The 15,179-nt window shown below is 35.0% G+C and overlaps 2 protein-coding genes across 2 annotated transcripts; one reads left to right on the forward strand and one right to left on the reverse strand.

The window, feature by feature from the left end:
- Positions 1 to 1,658: 1,658 nt before the first annotated feature.
- Positions 1,659 to 6,060, forward strand: LOC136221667 (mitochondrial intermembrane space import and assembly protein 40 homolog). Its single transcript, XM_066009077.1, has 4 exons — positions 1,659 to 1,954; positions 3,393 to 3,424; positions 3,509 to 3,634; positions 5,658 to 6,060. The coding sequence occupies exons 1-4, from the start codon at positions 1,828 to 1,830 to the stop codon at positions 5,841 to 5,843; spliced, it is 471 nt and encodes a 156-aa protein (XP_065865149.1). The 5' UTR covers positions 1,659 to 1,827; the 3' UTR covers positions 5,844 to 6,060.
- Positions 6,061 to 8,902: 2,842 nt separating this feature from the next.
- On the reverse strand, positions 8,903 to 11,603 carry LOC136221631 (large ribosomal subunit protein eL37x-like). The gene is made up of 4 exons (XM_066009024.1): positions 11,482 to 11,603; positions 11,257 to 11,392; positions 9,258 to 9,359; positions 8,903 to 9,134 (listed from the first exon to the last, which is right to left on the reverse strand). Exons 1-4 carry the CDS (start codon positions 11,482 to 11,484, stop codon positions 9,085 to 9,087), a joined length of 291 nt encoding a protein of 96 aa, XP_065865096.1. The 5' UTR covers positions 11,485 to 11,603; the 3' UTR covers positions 8,903 to 9,084.
- Positions 11,604 to 15,179: the final 3,576 nt, after the last annotated feature.

The raw sequence follows: 15,179 nt of genomic DNA on the forward strand, positions 1-15,179 counted from the left end.
ATTTATAGTAGATGGATTTGTAACTTCTAGGTAACTAGAGAGTCTCCATTAATGCTCATTTAATGGCGGTTACAAGTTACTCTTAACCTGGCGAGTTAAGACTATTAATGATTCATTTAATGATCATTATGGCTGAGTTGTCAGTTAGCCGTTACTTAAGTAAATGGAGAGATTCGCCTTGGAGATCCGCCAGCGGATCTCTTAGAGCTAACCCAGGGGGATCCGCCGGGCAGCTTCCTATGCCACGTGGCATACTTGAGGCGATTATCTCCTTTGGTCCTTGCGATAATATCCCGATATTATCAATATATTATAAAAGTTTTTTTTTTTGCTTTGAGAGAATTATAGGAGTCATTATTGAATCAAGCTGAGGCCACTGATTTGATGTACTCACACTTTTTATCCCTGATCTTTTAGCCTCTAATTTTAAATGAAACTTTCTTTCTTCGTAAAAGGATTTGTGTAAGATTTATTTTATTTTTTTTATCATTAGATCTCAGGGTAAATTACGCCCATGGCTACTGAATTTATAATATTGTGATTACCGAACTTTACACTTTTTAATATTGGTGACCACTCAATGCCTCAAAACGATCCTTGGCGGCCTTAAAATAAAAGTTCGAAAAGTTAATGTGGATTTTAGAAAATAAAAAATGTGGATTCATGATAAATGTTAACAATTTTAATTTTTGAATATTTTCATTTTAAGGCCGTTAACACTCATTTTGAAGAGTTAATTAAAATTGAGCAGCTACCGTATTAAAAAAAAGGGGTTAAGGTGCAAAAATACCCCTAACATTTTGGGTCAGAAGCAATTTTACCCCTAACGTTGATAATTTGGGTCAATTTCAGACACGATTATAAAACACAGATATTTTTGTTTCTTATTCTGCACTAATTGCATATCAATTCGTTCTAAAAAAAGAATTTCATATTTTTTTATAATTTAATAATAGAATTGGAGATTAATATTTATAAATTCGGTGAGTTTTTAGAATTTTTTTGTCCAATTCGTACAAAACACAATATATATTTTTTTTATTTTTTTCACATCCAACATATATTTATAATTTGTTACTGATAAAATGAAACACGTGTGAAGTGTAGATGACAGATTCATAACCGAAAATACAGTTTGATGAATTATTTCTCAAATTGACCCAATTTATCAGCGTTATGGGTAAAATTGCTATTGCCTTCCAACATTAGAGGTAAAATTGCACAATTTTAAATGTTAGAGGTAAAATTGCTCATGACCCAAAACGTTAGGGGTATTTTTGCACCTTAACCCTTAAAATGTAAAGGACATACCTATTTAATATTGGGTCAAATACATGAATATCATAATTAAGTACAACATTACAATCAAATCATATCACAAAACTTAATTCTTAATATGCCATTATTTCTATATATTATAATTTTATATTATAATTTAAAAAATCTAAACCCCAATTCATAAATTATAAACCTTAAAAAATATATTTTAATTATAAATTCTAATCTTTAAAATATATTAAAAGTAAACCCTAAAAAATATATTTTAGATTTCTAATTTATAAATTCTACGTAGTTTATCATTATAATTTTTTAAAAAGTGAATTGATACGTAAATTTCCCATTAACATTAGCAACATTAACACAGAGATTTTGCAAAGTCGGCCCTGGGCCGGGTGAAAATTGGGGTTTCGGTGAGAGACTGGATCAGCTATTGACGATTGCACATAGCTATGCTATGCATATTTCTGGAAAGCTTCGATGCTTCACCTTCACTGCCCCTTTTTGCCTCCCATAGTTGAATGCTGACCTGATTACTAGAAAAGGACGATGGGTCAAGCTCAGAGCGAGATGGCGGAAGCTCCAATTGATCCTACTCAGAGCTCGAATTTACCACCACCGTCATCGTCCGGTACGCCAGACAATTCTCAGCGATCGTTGGATTCTCTAATTGCAGGTAACTTTCTTCAATATCTAGCTGGGTCTTTGTGTTGTGTGTGTGTAAGAATTGTGAATTTAGGGTTTTTACAGGAGATGTCATTTTGGAATTGCCGCTAAATTGCGCAGCTTTGATGGTTTTTGTTCTCAGTAGTTTTACTGTTAATTTTCCCCCCTTTTTTCCTGCTCAATAAGCTAATGACTGTAACAATGGGTATAATCTAAACAGATAATGCAGTAGTTTAGAGGTTCAAATTTAGTATGAATAAGCTTTGTGGAATTCACAAACAGATAAGCTCTATTGGTGTCAAGCTAGAATTCTATTGCTTCCCCATTCCACAAACTTGATATGAGGAAGTGGAATTTAGGTTTGGATATTGTTGCATCATGATATATGTTTGATAATATAATGGCTAGAGCATGGTTCTGTTAGAAATAGAAAAGGTATTTTACTAATTTCATTAGTTACAATCTATGTTGAACAGAAAGTCTTTTTCAGTAGCTTTTCTGCATTTTGTGTTCATTTCCATTTCCGTTACGGTTCCCTAGCTATATTTTGTTTAGAAATAACGTTTCCAGTATCCGTTTCTGTTTCTGTGCAACATAGGCTACCATTGTTGGAAATGGATGCAATGTTTCTATTTCATTCATTTGATATCTCTCTTGTCGTGATCCAGATCACGAATCCTTTGTCATGCTCCTGAAATTGCTTCCATGTGCATTTTGGTAGAATTGGGGTCTCACTTATTGATCAAATTATCTTGATTGTATGTCTCTGCATCTCAACTTAGTTGGTATAGGGTTTCGATGATCTGACCTCAGTTGAACCCATGGTTGTTAAAGACTCGTCTCAAGCAAGGCTCAAGGTAGTGAGCCTTGATTGCATAAGGTGAGGCGTAGTTTAAAATGCTCTCGCCTGGGCTTCAGAGCATGAGTCAAGAGGCGCCTCAGTAACATATACTATTTACTGTTTTCACTAGGGTTTTCTTTTTTACTGTTTTGTGTAAAACAAATGGTTAATTAATCTCAACCACTAATCTAATTTAAATAAACTTAACCTTAACCTTGATCTAAATAAGAATTTCAAGAGACAATGAATGGTTATTAGTGTAGTTAGGTACTTGCGTTAAGACTTTAAGTATATAAACTTAACTTGGTGTTTTTGACATTTAGTATTATGTTCTTACGTGGTTTTGTCTTGTTTATGTGGTCATAAGTGTGTTTTTTTGGTGTATGCTTTGACTAGTAATAGAGTACTAGTGATATTGATATGCTTCAACTAGTAATAAGCCTCGTGTTCCTCATACGCACTCCTTTTGTTGGGCCTTGAATTTAGACTCCAGGACCCCTTAGCGCCTTAGTGTGCCTTGCGCCTTTAACAACTATGTTCGGATCTAAGTTTGAAAACTATGCTATCACTAATAGTATTATTTTTTTTTATTTTTTTTTTTTTGCAGAAGCGGCGGCATATGGTGATGATGAGAATGAGGTTAGCCCCACTTCAGAAAATTATTTTATTTGCTTTTTCTGATTCAAACTGGTGTATAATCAAATTGAACTGTGGATTCTTTAGTCTCTTGATGCAAAGGCTCAGAAAGCATTAGATTGCCCATGCATAGCTGACTTGCGGAATGGTTCGTGTGGAGCTCAGTTTTCAGAGGCATTTCTTTGTTTTCTTAAAAGTACTGCTGAGGAGAAGGTAGGTGTACTGGACATGAAGTAATTAGTTTTCAGCATCGTTCATATAATTCTAGACGACAAAGTAGAGATGTCAATTCGGGTTATCGTGTCATAAATGTGTTACGTTAGCTATAATATATATTATATATTGTCTATATATGATATAAATGCAACATAAATGATAATCATGTCAAATAAGTCGCATTAGTCAGGTTGTTTCTATAAACTGTGTTATAGTGTCAAAAATTGCCTCCATTATGACAAATTGTCTAACCTAAAAAATTAGCCTAATTCATATGTTGCCCCCTTTACTTGGATAAAAAAATTCAACTGTCCCTGGACTTCCAAAAAGTTCCAAATGACCCCTTATCCTTGTCCACTTACATGCAATAACCCTCTATTTCTCAATAGAATTTGTTAGATGTAGAAAATAGGAGACACGCTCTGCCACATGTCAAAAAGCAAATGCCAAATTGACAAATAATTAGGAACTTTGAAAGTTCACGGGAAAATTGAAGTTTAGGGGGTTACTGAATGCATTTGGAAAAAAATATGGGGTTATTGAATTCAATTGGACAAGAATAGGGGGGTTATTGAATGTAATTCGAGAAGAATAAGGGTCATTTGGAACTTTTGAAAGTTCAGGAGGCGGTTGAAATTTTGGGTCAACTACAGAGGCACTGATGTATTAAGCCTTGAAAATTTCATTCTGTTGTCTAGGATGCAGTAAAATCAGGATGAAAGTTTGTCGGTCGATTGAACGACATTCATTCCTATATTTGCTTCTCTCTGATGCTTTGATGAGTGTAGCTGTTTGTTTCAAGTTGTCCTCTATGTTGCACGGAAATGGATATGGAAATGGACACCAGGATGGGAAACTTGTAAATGTTAAAAATATAGGGATGTAGTTATAAAAAAATTGGTATTTATACTCTACAAATGAGGGTAAATTACACTCATGGCCACTGAACTTCGAAACGTAATATAAAAGTCAATTAACTTTACATTTTTTAACACCCGTGGCCACTAAACTTTAACTAACCTCTCAAAATGACCCTTAACGACCTCAAAATGAAAATATTCAAGAATTAAAGTTGTTCAGAATGACATTTACCATGAAATCAATTTTTTTTTTAATTTTCCAAAATCACAATTTTTGTAGTTTTCTCTCTAAAAATTCAATCTCTCCTAACCCATAAATGACCTCAAAACGAAAATTTTCAAAAATTAAAGTTCCTTAAAATATCATAATTCTTAGAATTTTTATTTTGAGACCTTCAACGGTCGTTTTGAGGCATTGAGTGGCTTTTATGTTAAGCTTTAAAGTTCAATGGCCATACCGTTAAAAAAGCAAAGTTTAGTGGCCATGGGTGTAATTTACCCCTACAAATGATGATAACGATGAGCAGAAAATAGAAATAATTAGAAATTGTGGAATACATTTTATATCAATGAAGAAGTTGTAGCTAAAGAAGAAATTTCAATTAGCTAGAATCATAATCTGAATTGGATTTAGATTGTGTTTGACGGCGAAAATGGTTTCTTAAACCAGAAACGAATTTCCTATTTTCAATATTTAATGTGGTTTCTGGTAGTTCTCGTTTCCGAAACGGATACGAAATGCGGAAATGTTACTCAAGTGGAGTTTCCGTGCAACATAGCTCTTGACAAATTAACTAAATTCACTTACATTATAAGCTGACTCATAAGTATGCATTTATCAGACGATACTATCCTGAAGTCGTTGATAGTTCTCAACTACTACTAGATCATATTGTAGGCTATGTTGCACGAGAACTCTTCTTCAGTAGCGTTATGCATTTCGTGTTCATGCCTTTTCAGTTTCCATTACCGTTTGCTAGCTATATTTTTTTAGAAATAACGTTTCTCGGTCTCGGTCTCCATTTCAGTGTCCGTTTCTGTGCAACATAGATTATAGGTTATATGGATGTGAAGGAATTGACATCTCATTACATAGGAGTTTATAATGGTCAAAATTTCTGAAATTGTTATCGCCTTACGAAAAAATTTCACTTTCGCAGGGTTCCGACTGCATACATCCATTCGTCGCGTTGCAAAATTGTATTAAAGATCACCCGGATGCGTTTTCGAAGGATGTTTTAGAAGAGGATGTGAAGAAAGAAGAAGAGACAGTTCAAGAATACAGAATAATACCTCCCTCATGGTCTAGGGAGTCTCCAACCCCCAAGTCCAAGTCCAAGCTTTAGGATTTCTGATTTTAGACTATGTTGTACGTACACTGACACGGATATTGGAAACGTTTCATAAAAATAGCATTCAAACAAAATCAGACACGGACATGAAACGGGAAATATTGTGGAAGAAATTGTGGCTGTATCTGCTGTTTTAAAGACCAATGTGATACCAATTTTGAAGTGTTGAAATGGAATTAATCATAAATATATGTGGAAGAATTTGCAAAGATGATTTAGATTTTTATAATATGTTTTCATTGGAGTATGCCATGGAGGAACAAATTGATCTTCTAGTGAAGCTAGATGAATTTGGTAGAGAAATTAATCAATAGAAACGAAGGGCTGGGCACATTAATGAAGAAGACGTCAATGAAATAAAGCGAATGAAGTAGGGATGTGCATCTGTTTAAAAACCGAACCGAATATCGAAATATCTAAAAAGGGATGTGCATCTGTTTAAAAATCGAACCGAATATCGAAATATCTAAAAACCTTGTACTGAACTGAACCGATTTTTTCAGTTCGGTTCGGTTTTTCCCGAATTAACCGAATTAATATAAAAACTTTACAAATAATCTTAAAAGCACAAAGCATTAATTCATATACTAAGAGCGAGCATAAATTAATTCTTTTTGGTAGGAAAAAGTTTAGGTAAGGGTAGGTCTACCCACTCCCATAAATTAATGGTTATATTAAAATTTAAAGTAAATACATATTAGATTAGAATTTAATGGTTATATTAAATTCAAAATTAAGAGGGCGAGCCTTGACGCAACGGTAAAACGTTGTTGTCGTGTGACCTGTTCGAGTCTTAGGAGCGGGAGTACATCCTTGTGGTGGGACCCTCCCCGGACATCCTTGTGGTGGGACCCTCCCCGGACTCTCGCTTGGCGGGACACGTAATGCACCGGGACGGCGGGACTCTCACTTGGCGGGAACACGTAATTCACCGGGCCGTCATTTATTAAATTCAAAATTAAGGTAAATAGATGTTAAATTAGAATTTAATGGTTATATTAAATGTTTTTTTGGTAGAATCATAAATTCAAAAATTAGCAGGTGGTGTAATCATTAGATAGGTGGTGTGTATAAATTTAGGAAGGATTAGAATTTTTTTTCCAACCATATATGTATAAAACGATATAGTAGCAACTAAGCGGTGCGGTTCGGTTATTATTAGAAACCGATCCGAACCGCTACGAAAACCAATATTCACCAAAATAACACACCGAATCCGAACCGTGTAATTATAAAACGGAATCGAAAACCCAAAGACCAAATTGAGACAGAATGAAGAATACGAAGGACTGGGCATGATAATGAAGAAGACGTCAAATTGAGACAGAATGAGTCAAAAAAGGGGAGAGAATGAAGCACAGATAATAAGAATGTTTAATAAAGATTAGAAGTTAGCAATGTAGATTGTCTCAGCTGTGAATTTTAGTATGGGTTAATTTCAAATATAACCCTTATGTTTCAAATTTTAGCAAATAAATATGTGGGCCTAGGGTAATTTAGTCAATAAGAGTTAATTTCAAATAAATTGTTGTGGTTTGCGTATTTTTTGCAAATAGGTACCTATGGTTTGGATATTTTTGCAAATAAGTACATGTGGTTTGAATATTTTTACAAATAGATACCTGTGGTTTGGATATTTTTGCAAATAGGTACCTATGGTTTGGATATTTTTGCAAATAGATACCTATGGTTTGAATATTTTTGCAAATAGGTACCTGTGGTTTGGTTATTTTTGCAAATAGATACCCGTGGTTTATATGTTTTTGCAAATAAGTACCCGTGATATAACAAACCATAAACAAAAGCTTAATTTAGACAAATACCCGTAGTATAACAAACCATAAACAAATGCTTAATTTAGGCAAATAGGTACCCGTGGTATAACAAACCACAATATTTGCCTAAATTAAGCATTTGTTTATGGTTTGTTATACCACGGATATCTATTTGCAAAAACATCCAAACCACAGGTATCTATTTGCAAAATATATGCAAACCATAGGTACCTATTTGCAAAAAACACGCAAACCACAACCATTTATTTGAAATTAATTTTTATTGACTAAATTACCCTTGGCCATGTCAGCATAGAGACAGTGTCTTTACCGTTTTCGGGTTTTTGAAAAACGGAACATACGACAGATATTTATTTGCTCGAAATCAAACCACATGCCAAAACTTGAAACCACAAGAGTTATATTTGAAATTAACCCTTTTAATATGGTTAACAGCTATATTTGTTTGTATAGGGTAGAATTGAAACATAAATGATAAAAGCTGAGAACAGAGTGAAAATCTTATAGATGAAAAATAAACTTCTCAGAAAATTTGGAGCAATTGTAGATCGTTCTATAGATGAAATGTCAAACTTTTTTCATTAAAACCGTAAATGAGCCCAACCACTCATGAGCGACTCAAACATTCATCTCAAGCTCAATTTATAAACCAGCTCATGAAATGCAAAACTTTTACTTCACTTCACTCTTATCAAACACAGCTGTTTTGCAAAATATGGGTGAAAATACTATATGGGGTACAGTTTCAATTAGGAATGCAAATGAGACGAGCCGCTCCGTTCGGCTCAATAAAAGCTAGAATGTATTTAGCTCAAACCGAGTTTGAGCAAGGCAAAAAACTTAGCTCGGAAGTTCGCAAGCAGGTTCAAAAACGAGTTGATGAACAAGATTGAATAATGTTAATGAACTAGCTCAAACAAACTTAGTTTTTTTTTTAATAATAGTACTTCTATAAAAGGGAAAATGTAATAGTTTTGCTTTAAAAACATTTCAAATGAACATAATTATAAACAGAATTAACGAATTGCTCGCGAGCAAAGCTCATGAACAAACAAACAAGCAACTCATGAAACAGGGTGTTGAGCTCAGGCTCAAGCTCATCAATTTTCTGACAAGTCGAGCATGAGCAGAACAAAAGCTCAGCCCGATTAAAGTCCTAGTTTCAACGGTAATTGACCCCATATAAGAAAATATATCAATTTTTCCTAGACCCAAACTTAACCACATTAATCAAAATAGCTACTTCAACATAAAAGGTAAGGCAACAGTGGTTCTCAAAATTTCCATTCAAAATCAACAACAGATAAAAAAAACTCCAATCAACTAAATAGCATCATCATATGTGAAGTACAATCATCAAACAATCTTCTCTTAACATTTGCCCCACAAAAATATAATAACTTGCTACTAAAAATTATGCTGGAGATTACTCTTTCAACTTAAGCAGATGCTGCAGCTGCTCCCTTTTGCCTAGGCGCTGCTTGAGTGCCTATTTACAAAAGAGAAATAGGCTATTAAGTCGAAATGACAAGAATTATGTAGTTTTTTAGGGGGGATATTTCGATACGGAAAAGAAAATTCAATGTGATATGAAAAGAAAAGACGGGCTTACCTTCTCTGAAACCACTCTTGAACCTGCGAGGAACATGGCGCATATACCTCATCCTTCCGGTTCCAGTTGTCTTTCTTCGGATGGCCTTTTCACTCCAGTTGTCTGAAAGGGAGATTAGAAAAATATCAATCATATGTTGATGGAAACACACATCAACAGTAATAGAAAAACAGAGTGATAACAGATAGAAAAAGGAATAGAAATAGTTGGTATTAATTATAGAAGATGAACAAGAACAGATAGAATATTCAGGCACTAAACCAGCACCCTCCGGAGATCTCTCGCTCGCCCTTAGTCATACTAAGAGCCAAAAAGAAGAGTAACCATCTCGCATCTCTGCACCATAACAAACTCACAGCTTTATAACTACCACGATCTATTCCTAGACCTTTATCTAACCTTTGCCACCTCAGCCTTCTAGTCACACATGATAGATCTTGTGGCCATGGAACAAATGGTTTAGAACGGGCCTAGGCAGCACTTCTCTATCATATGCACATAAACCATTTTCCCATATAGCAATTACAATTGCATATCCAAAATAAACCCAGTTACGAAAAAGTGAAGCAAGAGAAAGCCAATATCTAAAGAAATTGGGATTGAGGATAACTTTTAATCTAACTGACACACGTAGTTATTAATGGCACGCCCAAGGCGCACCAAAGGTACATGGCGCACGAGGCTTTAGGCCTAGCGCCTCGCCACCCTCCATGGCGGGCGCAGTCACCTTCGTGCGCTAGGCAGGCCTTTGTGCACCAAGACAAAGAGATCGGAGAATGTATTTGGGGTTTTTTAAAGTGTTTTATTGTAGGTTTATGTTCACCCTTGGATTAGACACATCTAAGGGTCCAAAATAAACAAAACACAAAGAAAGAAAACAAAAGATACACGATTGAATTGGAAGAGTCAGAGTCGCACACTGACAAAACAATGATTTAAAGAGAGAAAAAGACACAAAGCATGCGTGAATAAACAGCCAGGGGAGAAATGATTCTGCAATGTATGTACTTCATACTATCACTACTACATTCACACTATGTACAAACAGAATTGTATTCGCCTAGTTATACAATTATTATGCTAAGGCACAAGTACAAACAGTAAAAACACTTAAACAAACATTAACAACTATGTTATGCATGTGTACAGACAGAATATTGTCATGGTTTGGTATTTAAAACATTTTGATTTAGAACTTATAATTTCTTATAGTTATAGATATTATCATTTATAGTCTTATAAATTTTATTTTTGTTAATGCGCCTTGTGTCACTTTGGCACGCGCAGTGGCTCCAGGACCCCCTTGGAGCCTTAGCGCACCATTTGCCTTTAATAACTATGCTTATATGTGTGAACTTTAATTGTCTAGACTAGCTCAATGTACAGAAACACACCATACTCCTACTGTCTGAAAGCAATAAAACAAATGTACACAATCTTGTTTACAACCTCAATGAACTCCTCAGAAATCCCATTCTTCCATATTGCAAAGCTAAAATACCATTTTGACACGACAACCCATTTTGACACCCAATGTACAATCATTTTGAGACCCAATGTGTAATATCGCTGAATATATAGATGCACATAACAGGATAACCCATTTTGACACCCAATGTACATAATATTTTTTACAACCTCAATGAACTACTCAGAAATCCCATTCTGCTATTGCAATTGCATAGCTAAAAGACCTCAATAAAAAAAATAAAAAAAAAAAGTAGCAACCTGCTTTACCCCAAATATACAAACTTCAGAAAGCAAAAGATCAAAGACCACAACTAAAAGAAATATGGATTGAAATCATTATATGTATAAGCTCAATGATGCAGCTCAAAGTTTAACTTGGAAAGGCATAAATACATATCAGTATAAGCACATACAAATTACGAGCTCAGCCAGATTATAAAAATAAAATAAGAACTAAAAATCGTTGTAGAAAGTTTCATATCGCATCCAATGAACAATACATATAAGTAATTAGACAGAGTACACATACATTTCCTCACGCGAGCACGAGGAAAAGCACAGGCAGAGCATCGGCTCTTCTGGAGGTGAAAGCTACGGCGGCCACACCTGACGCAAAGGGTGTGGGTCTTGTTCCTCCTCTTACCAAAACTTCCGGTTCCCTTACCCTGCAGAATTCGTTCATTTTTGTTTTAAGTAAATACAACTGCAGATCAGTGTGATTGACTGAGATAGAGAATAAAAGAGACTTGCTTACCATTGTTGATTATCAGAGAAACCCTAACTCCGACGAGAATCGAAGGAAGGCCCTAGAAGTGGACGGCGATAAAAGAAGACTGTTGGTGTAGAGATGCAAATATATGAGATTTTGGAGGCTAGGGTTTCTGTGAAAGGACTCATTTTGTTTAGGCATAAAGTTCATATTAGTCCTTCAGCTATACTTTAAAATCAATTAGGTCCTCCAACTATTAAAATCACTAATCAAGTCCTTAAATTATGTAGATATCAACAATTCATGCTCTATGTTTTAATGATCTTAGAAATTAGAGTTAATTTCAAGTAAATTCTCTGTGATTTCACGTTTTTGCATATCAGTATCTTTGGTTTTTTTGTTACAAACCGAACCTCGTGTTTTGTAAAATTTTCATTTTTTGTTGACTTGTCAAATTTGATCGATAACGACCTCAAAATGAAAATTTTAAAAATTAAATTATAGTTTAAGCAATTTTAATTTTTCAGCTTTTTAGGTTTGAGGTCATTTAGTTGTTGTTTTATATGAGAGAGAAAATTAATATTTAGAGTGAGAAAACTCCAAAGATGATGATTTTGAAAAATAAAAAATATGGTTCTAAAGTAAATATAATACTAAACAACTTTAATTCTTGCAAATCTTCATTTTGAGATCGTTATGAGCCAAATTTGACATAGTCAATAGAAAATAAAATTTTTACAAATCATAATCCAACAATTAAATACATAATAAATCATTTTTTTATAATTTTTACCTTTTTTCTTTATAATGGGTTTTACTTTATATTATTCCCATTAACAAAAGTAAGATCCTTCACTTCTTAATAGACATACCAGTCCGTTTAAACCTATTCTTTAAAAACTTAATTTAAACATATATATTTTATAATAAGTCATATCCGGTCCAAACCCGTTTAGATCCGAATATATAATAGCTTGGGTTTAGAGATTATCTAAAAATCTCATCCGAAATTTTAATAATAATTTTAGTTAATAAATTTTAATATTTTTCAAAATTAATTTTTAAAAAAATTTAAACACAAAAATATCCATGGGTATGGCAAGGCGGGTTTATTCCAACGCTAACGATCGTCTTTTCAGTGTAATGCCTACATGGCTTGCAAACGTTATGCTTGCAAACGTTATTCATGAGGACGCTGGTCCTGTTTATTAATGAAGTTGCATTTTTAGTTTAAAAAAAATATCCATGGGTTAGGCTATAAGTTATAAAACTCACTATATAAGTAAATGATTTAACGTTACCTGCTGTTTTCCAAATTTTTTTTACCATTTATTGTAATTAATTAGGCTTAATTAATATATTATTTGCTTAGGAAAAATTATAAAACTGGGTCAAATGGGAGACCCATTTACATATTTAACCCATTTACTAATTTTACTACATATCTAGACTGATTTTGTGTGACTTTCCAAAAATACCTCTAACCTTCCCACTTCCACCACTCGCGAATCGCCGCTCCCCCCATCTCCTTGGTTATGCGAAAAGTTGCTCCTGCATTAATGATTTCAAGACTTTTGATCTTCCTTTCTTTCTTTAAATTGCACGAAATCCGCACCATTTAGTCAAAATCACAATGAATTTCTCTTTTTCATCTCTTCATCTCTTGATTCTGCAACTTCCCAACCCTAGAAAACGAGTAAATGGTTTTTCATCTTCCTGTTCGTTGCTTGGTTTCTTTCTTCTTGTTACCATCAAAGAAATGGTTTTTCTACGTTATTTCCTTCGTTCTTCCCATGTTATCATATTGTTATTGTCGCTTTTGGGGGTGAAAGGGGCGAAAAATGTAAGTATTTGTTTTTTTTTCTGCGTTTTTTCATGAATTCACTTCGCAATCGATGGTTTCGCTAAGCTTTGCAAAGAGAACGAGCCTGGAAAGTGATGATCTACTTCGTGAATTGATGATTTCACGAAGATCTGCGAAGAGAAAGAGTCTGAAACGTATGGATCTACCTCGCGAATCGATTAGTTCGCGAAGTCTGCGAATAGATCCTCACGTTTCAGACCTCGCAGACTTCGCGAAAGCATCGATATGCGACGTAGATAGTCACATTTCAGACCTCGCAGACTTCGCGAAAAAATCGATATGCGAAGTAAAATCACATCTTCCCCTGCACATTTACATTTTTTCCCTGCCTAACACGATTAATTTTTTCTGTAGATGGTTGAATACGTAACATCCCTTTCTGAAAGGCGGCGTACTGGGCTGCAGGGGAGATGATTTTCCTTCCTGTATAGGGATGAACTTCCCCAAGATTGACACATTCACTCATGAAATGATTCGTTAGAAGAGGTTGTGTCAATCTCGGGGTGCACCATGGGACACGTCCATCCCATGGTGCCAATCTTCAAAGTGGACCTAACTTAATCCGGTGCCAATCTTGAATCGGATGAGTAATCTTGGTGTGCACCATGCGACACGTCCATCCCAAAAGGTCTGGAAGTCCAGACCTTTTGGGATGGATGTGTCCCATGGTACACACCAAGATTACTCATCCGATTCAAAATTGGTACCGGATTAGTTAGGTTCACTTTGAAATGATTAGTTAGTAGAGTTCATTGTGGCAATCTTGTTGTAAATTTTGATAATGTTATGATTTGTATGTTGTTATTGTGGCAATCTTGTTGTAAATTTTGATAATGTTATGATTTTAATGTTCGAATCCGTTGTTGTTTGCCATTTTTTGTTATATACCACTTCGCGTATTAGCTTCAAATCATATCCAGCATTCACATATGCGAACTAAATTCATCAAGCAAAACAAACTTCAGCTTCGCAGGCTTCGCATATGCGAACTAAATTCATTAAGTAAATCAAAACATTAACTTCGCAGGCTTTGCATATGGGTGAATATGCGAAGTCAGACGGGATGGGGCGAGCCCCGCGTAAATATTGAGGGTATTTTTGGAAAGTCACACAAAATCAGTCTAGATATGTAGTAGAATTAGTAAATGGGCCTCCCATTTGACCCAGTTTTGTAATTTTCCCCATTTGCTTATCTAAAAAGTTTGATTGTCCTAATAGCCCCTTTAACTCGCATAAAATATTTAGTTTTTTTTTTGACAATGGAAAGATTACTTTTATTGATCAAACACAAGTGCATTACAGATACAGGGGGAGAGATTGAAATCCAAACCTTCCTATCAGAAGTAGCTGTAACTGCACGAGCTAACGAATGAGCCGCTATATTGGCTGTTCTACGAATAAAGGAAAAGGAAACGATGGCTAAATCCTTTAATATGAGTTTGCAATCTTCGATAATTAAATCAAGAGCCGAATTGCCGCTAGTTTCTCGCTGGACAGCATACACTAGTAACTGAGAATCCGATTCAACAAAGACATTTTGTGTACCTGTAGATTTAAGCCAGCTGAGTGCCTCTTTGCACGAGATTGCTTCAACGAGAAATGGATCCAGGCGATAGTATAAACCTCTGTTACCACCCGCAACAAAGGTGCCTAGGCTGTCCCGTAACACAAAACCGAAGCCCGCATATCCCCTATCAGAGAACACGGCTCCATCGATGTTTAATTTAAACGACCCCGGAGTCGGGTGGTCCACCGCTGCTATCCTCCGACTGTCATCACATTTTGCCCAGATTTTCCTTACTGCGCAGCCCGCCAATGATCCTGATACGTCAATGCCGAGGCTAACAGTTCAGTCGGGGGAGATGTTTTATTCGACCAT

This window comes from Euphorbia lathyris, chromosome 3 (assembly GCF_963576675.1).
Source record: "Euphorbia lathyris chromosome 3, ddEupLath1.1, whole genome shotgun sequence".
Taxonomy (NCBI): Eukaryota; Viridiplantae; Streptophyta; class Magnoliopsida; order Malpighiales; family Euphorbiaceae; genus Euphorbia; species Euphorbia lathyris.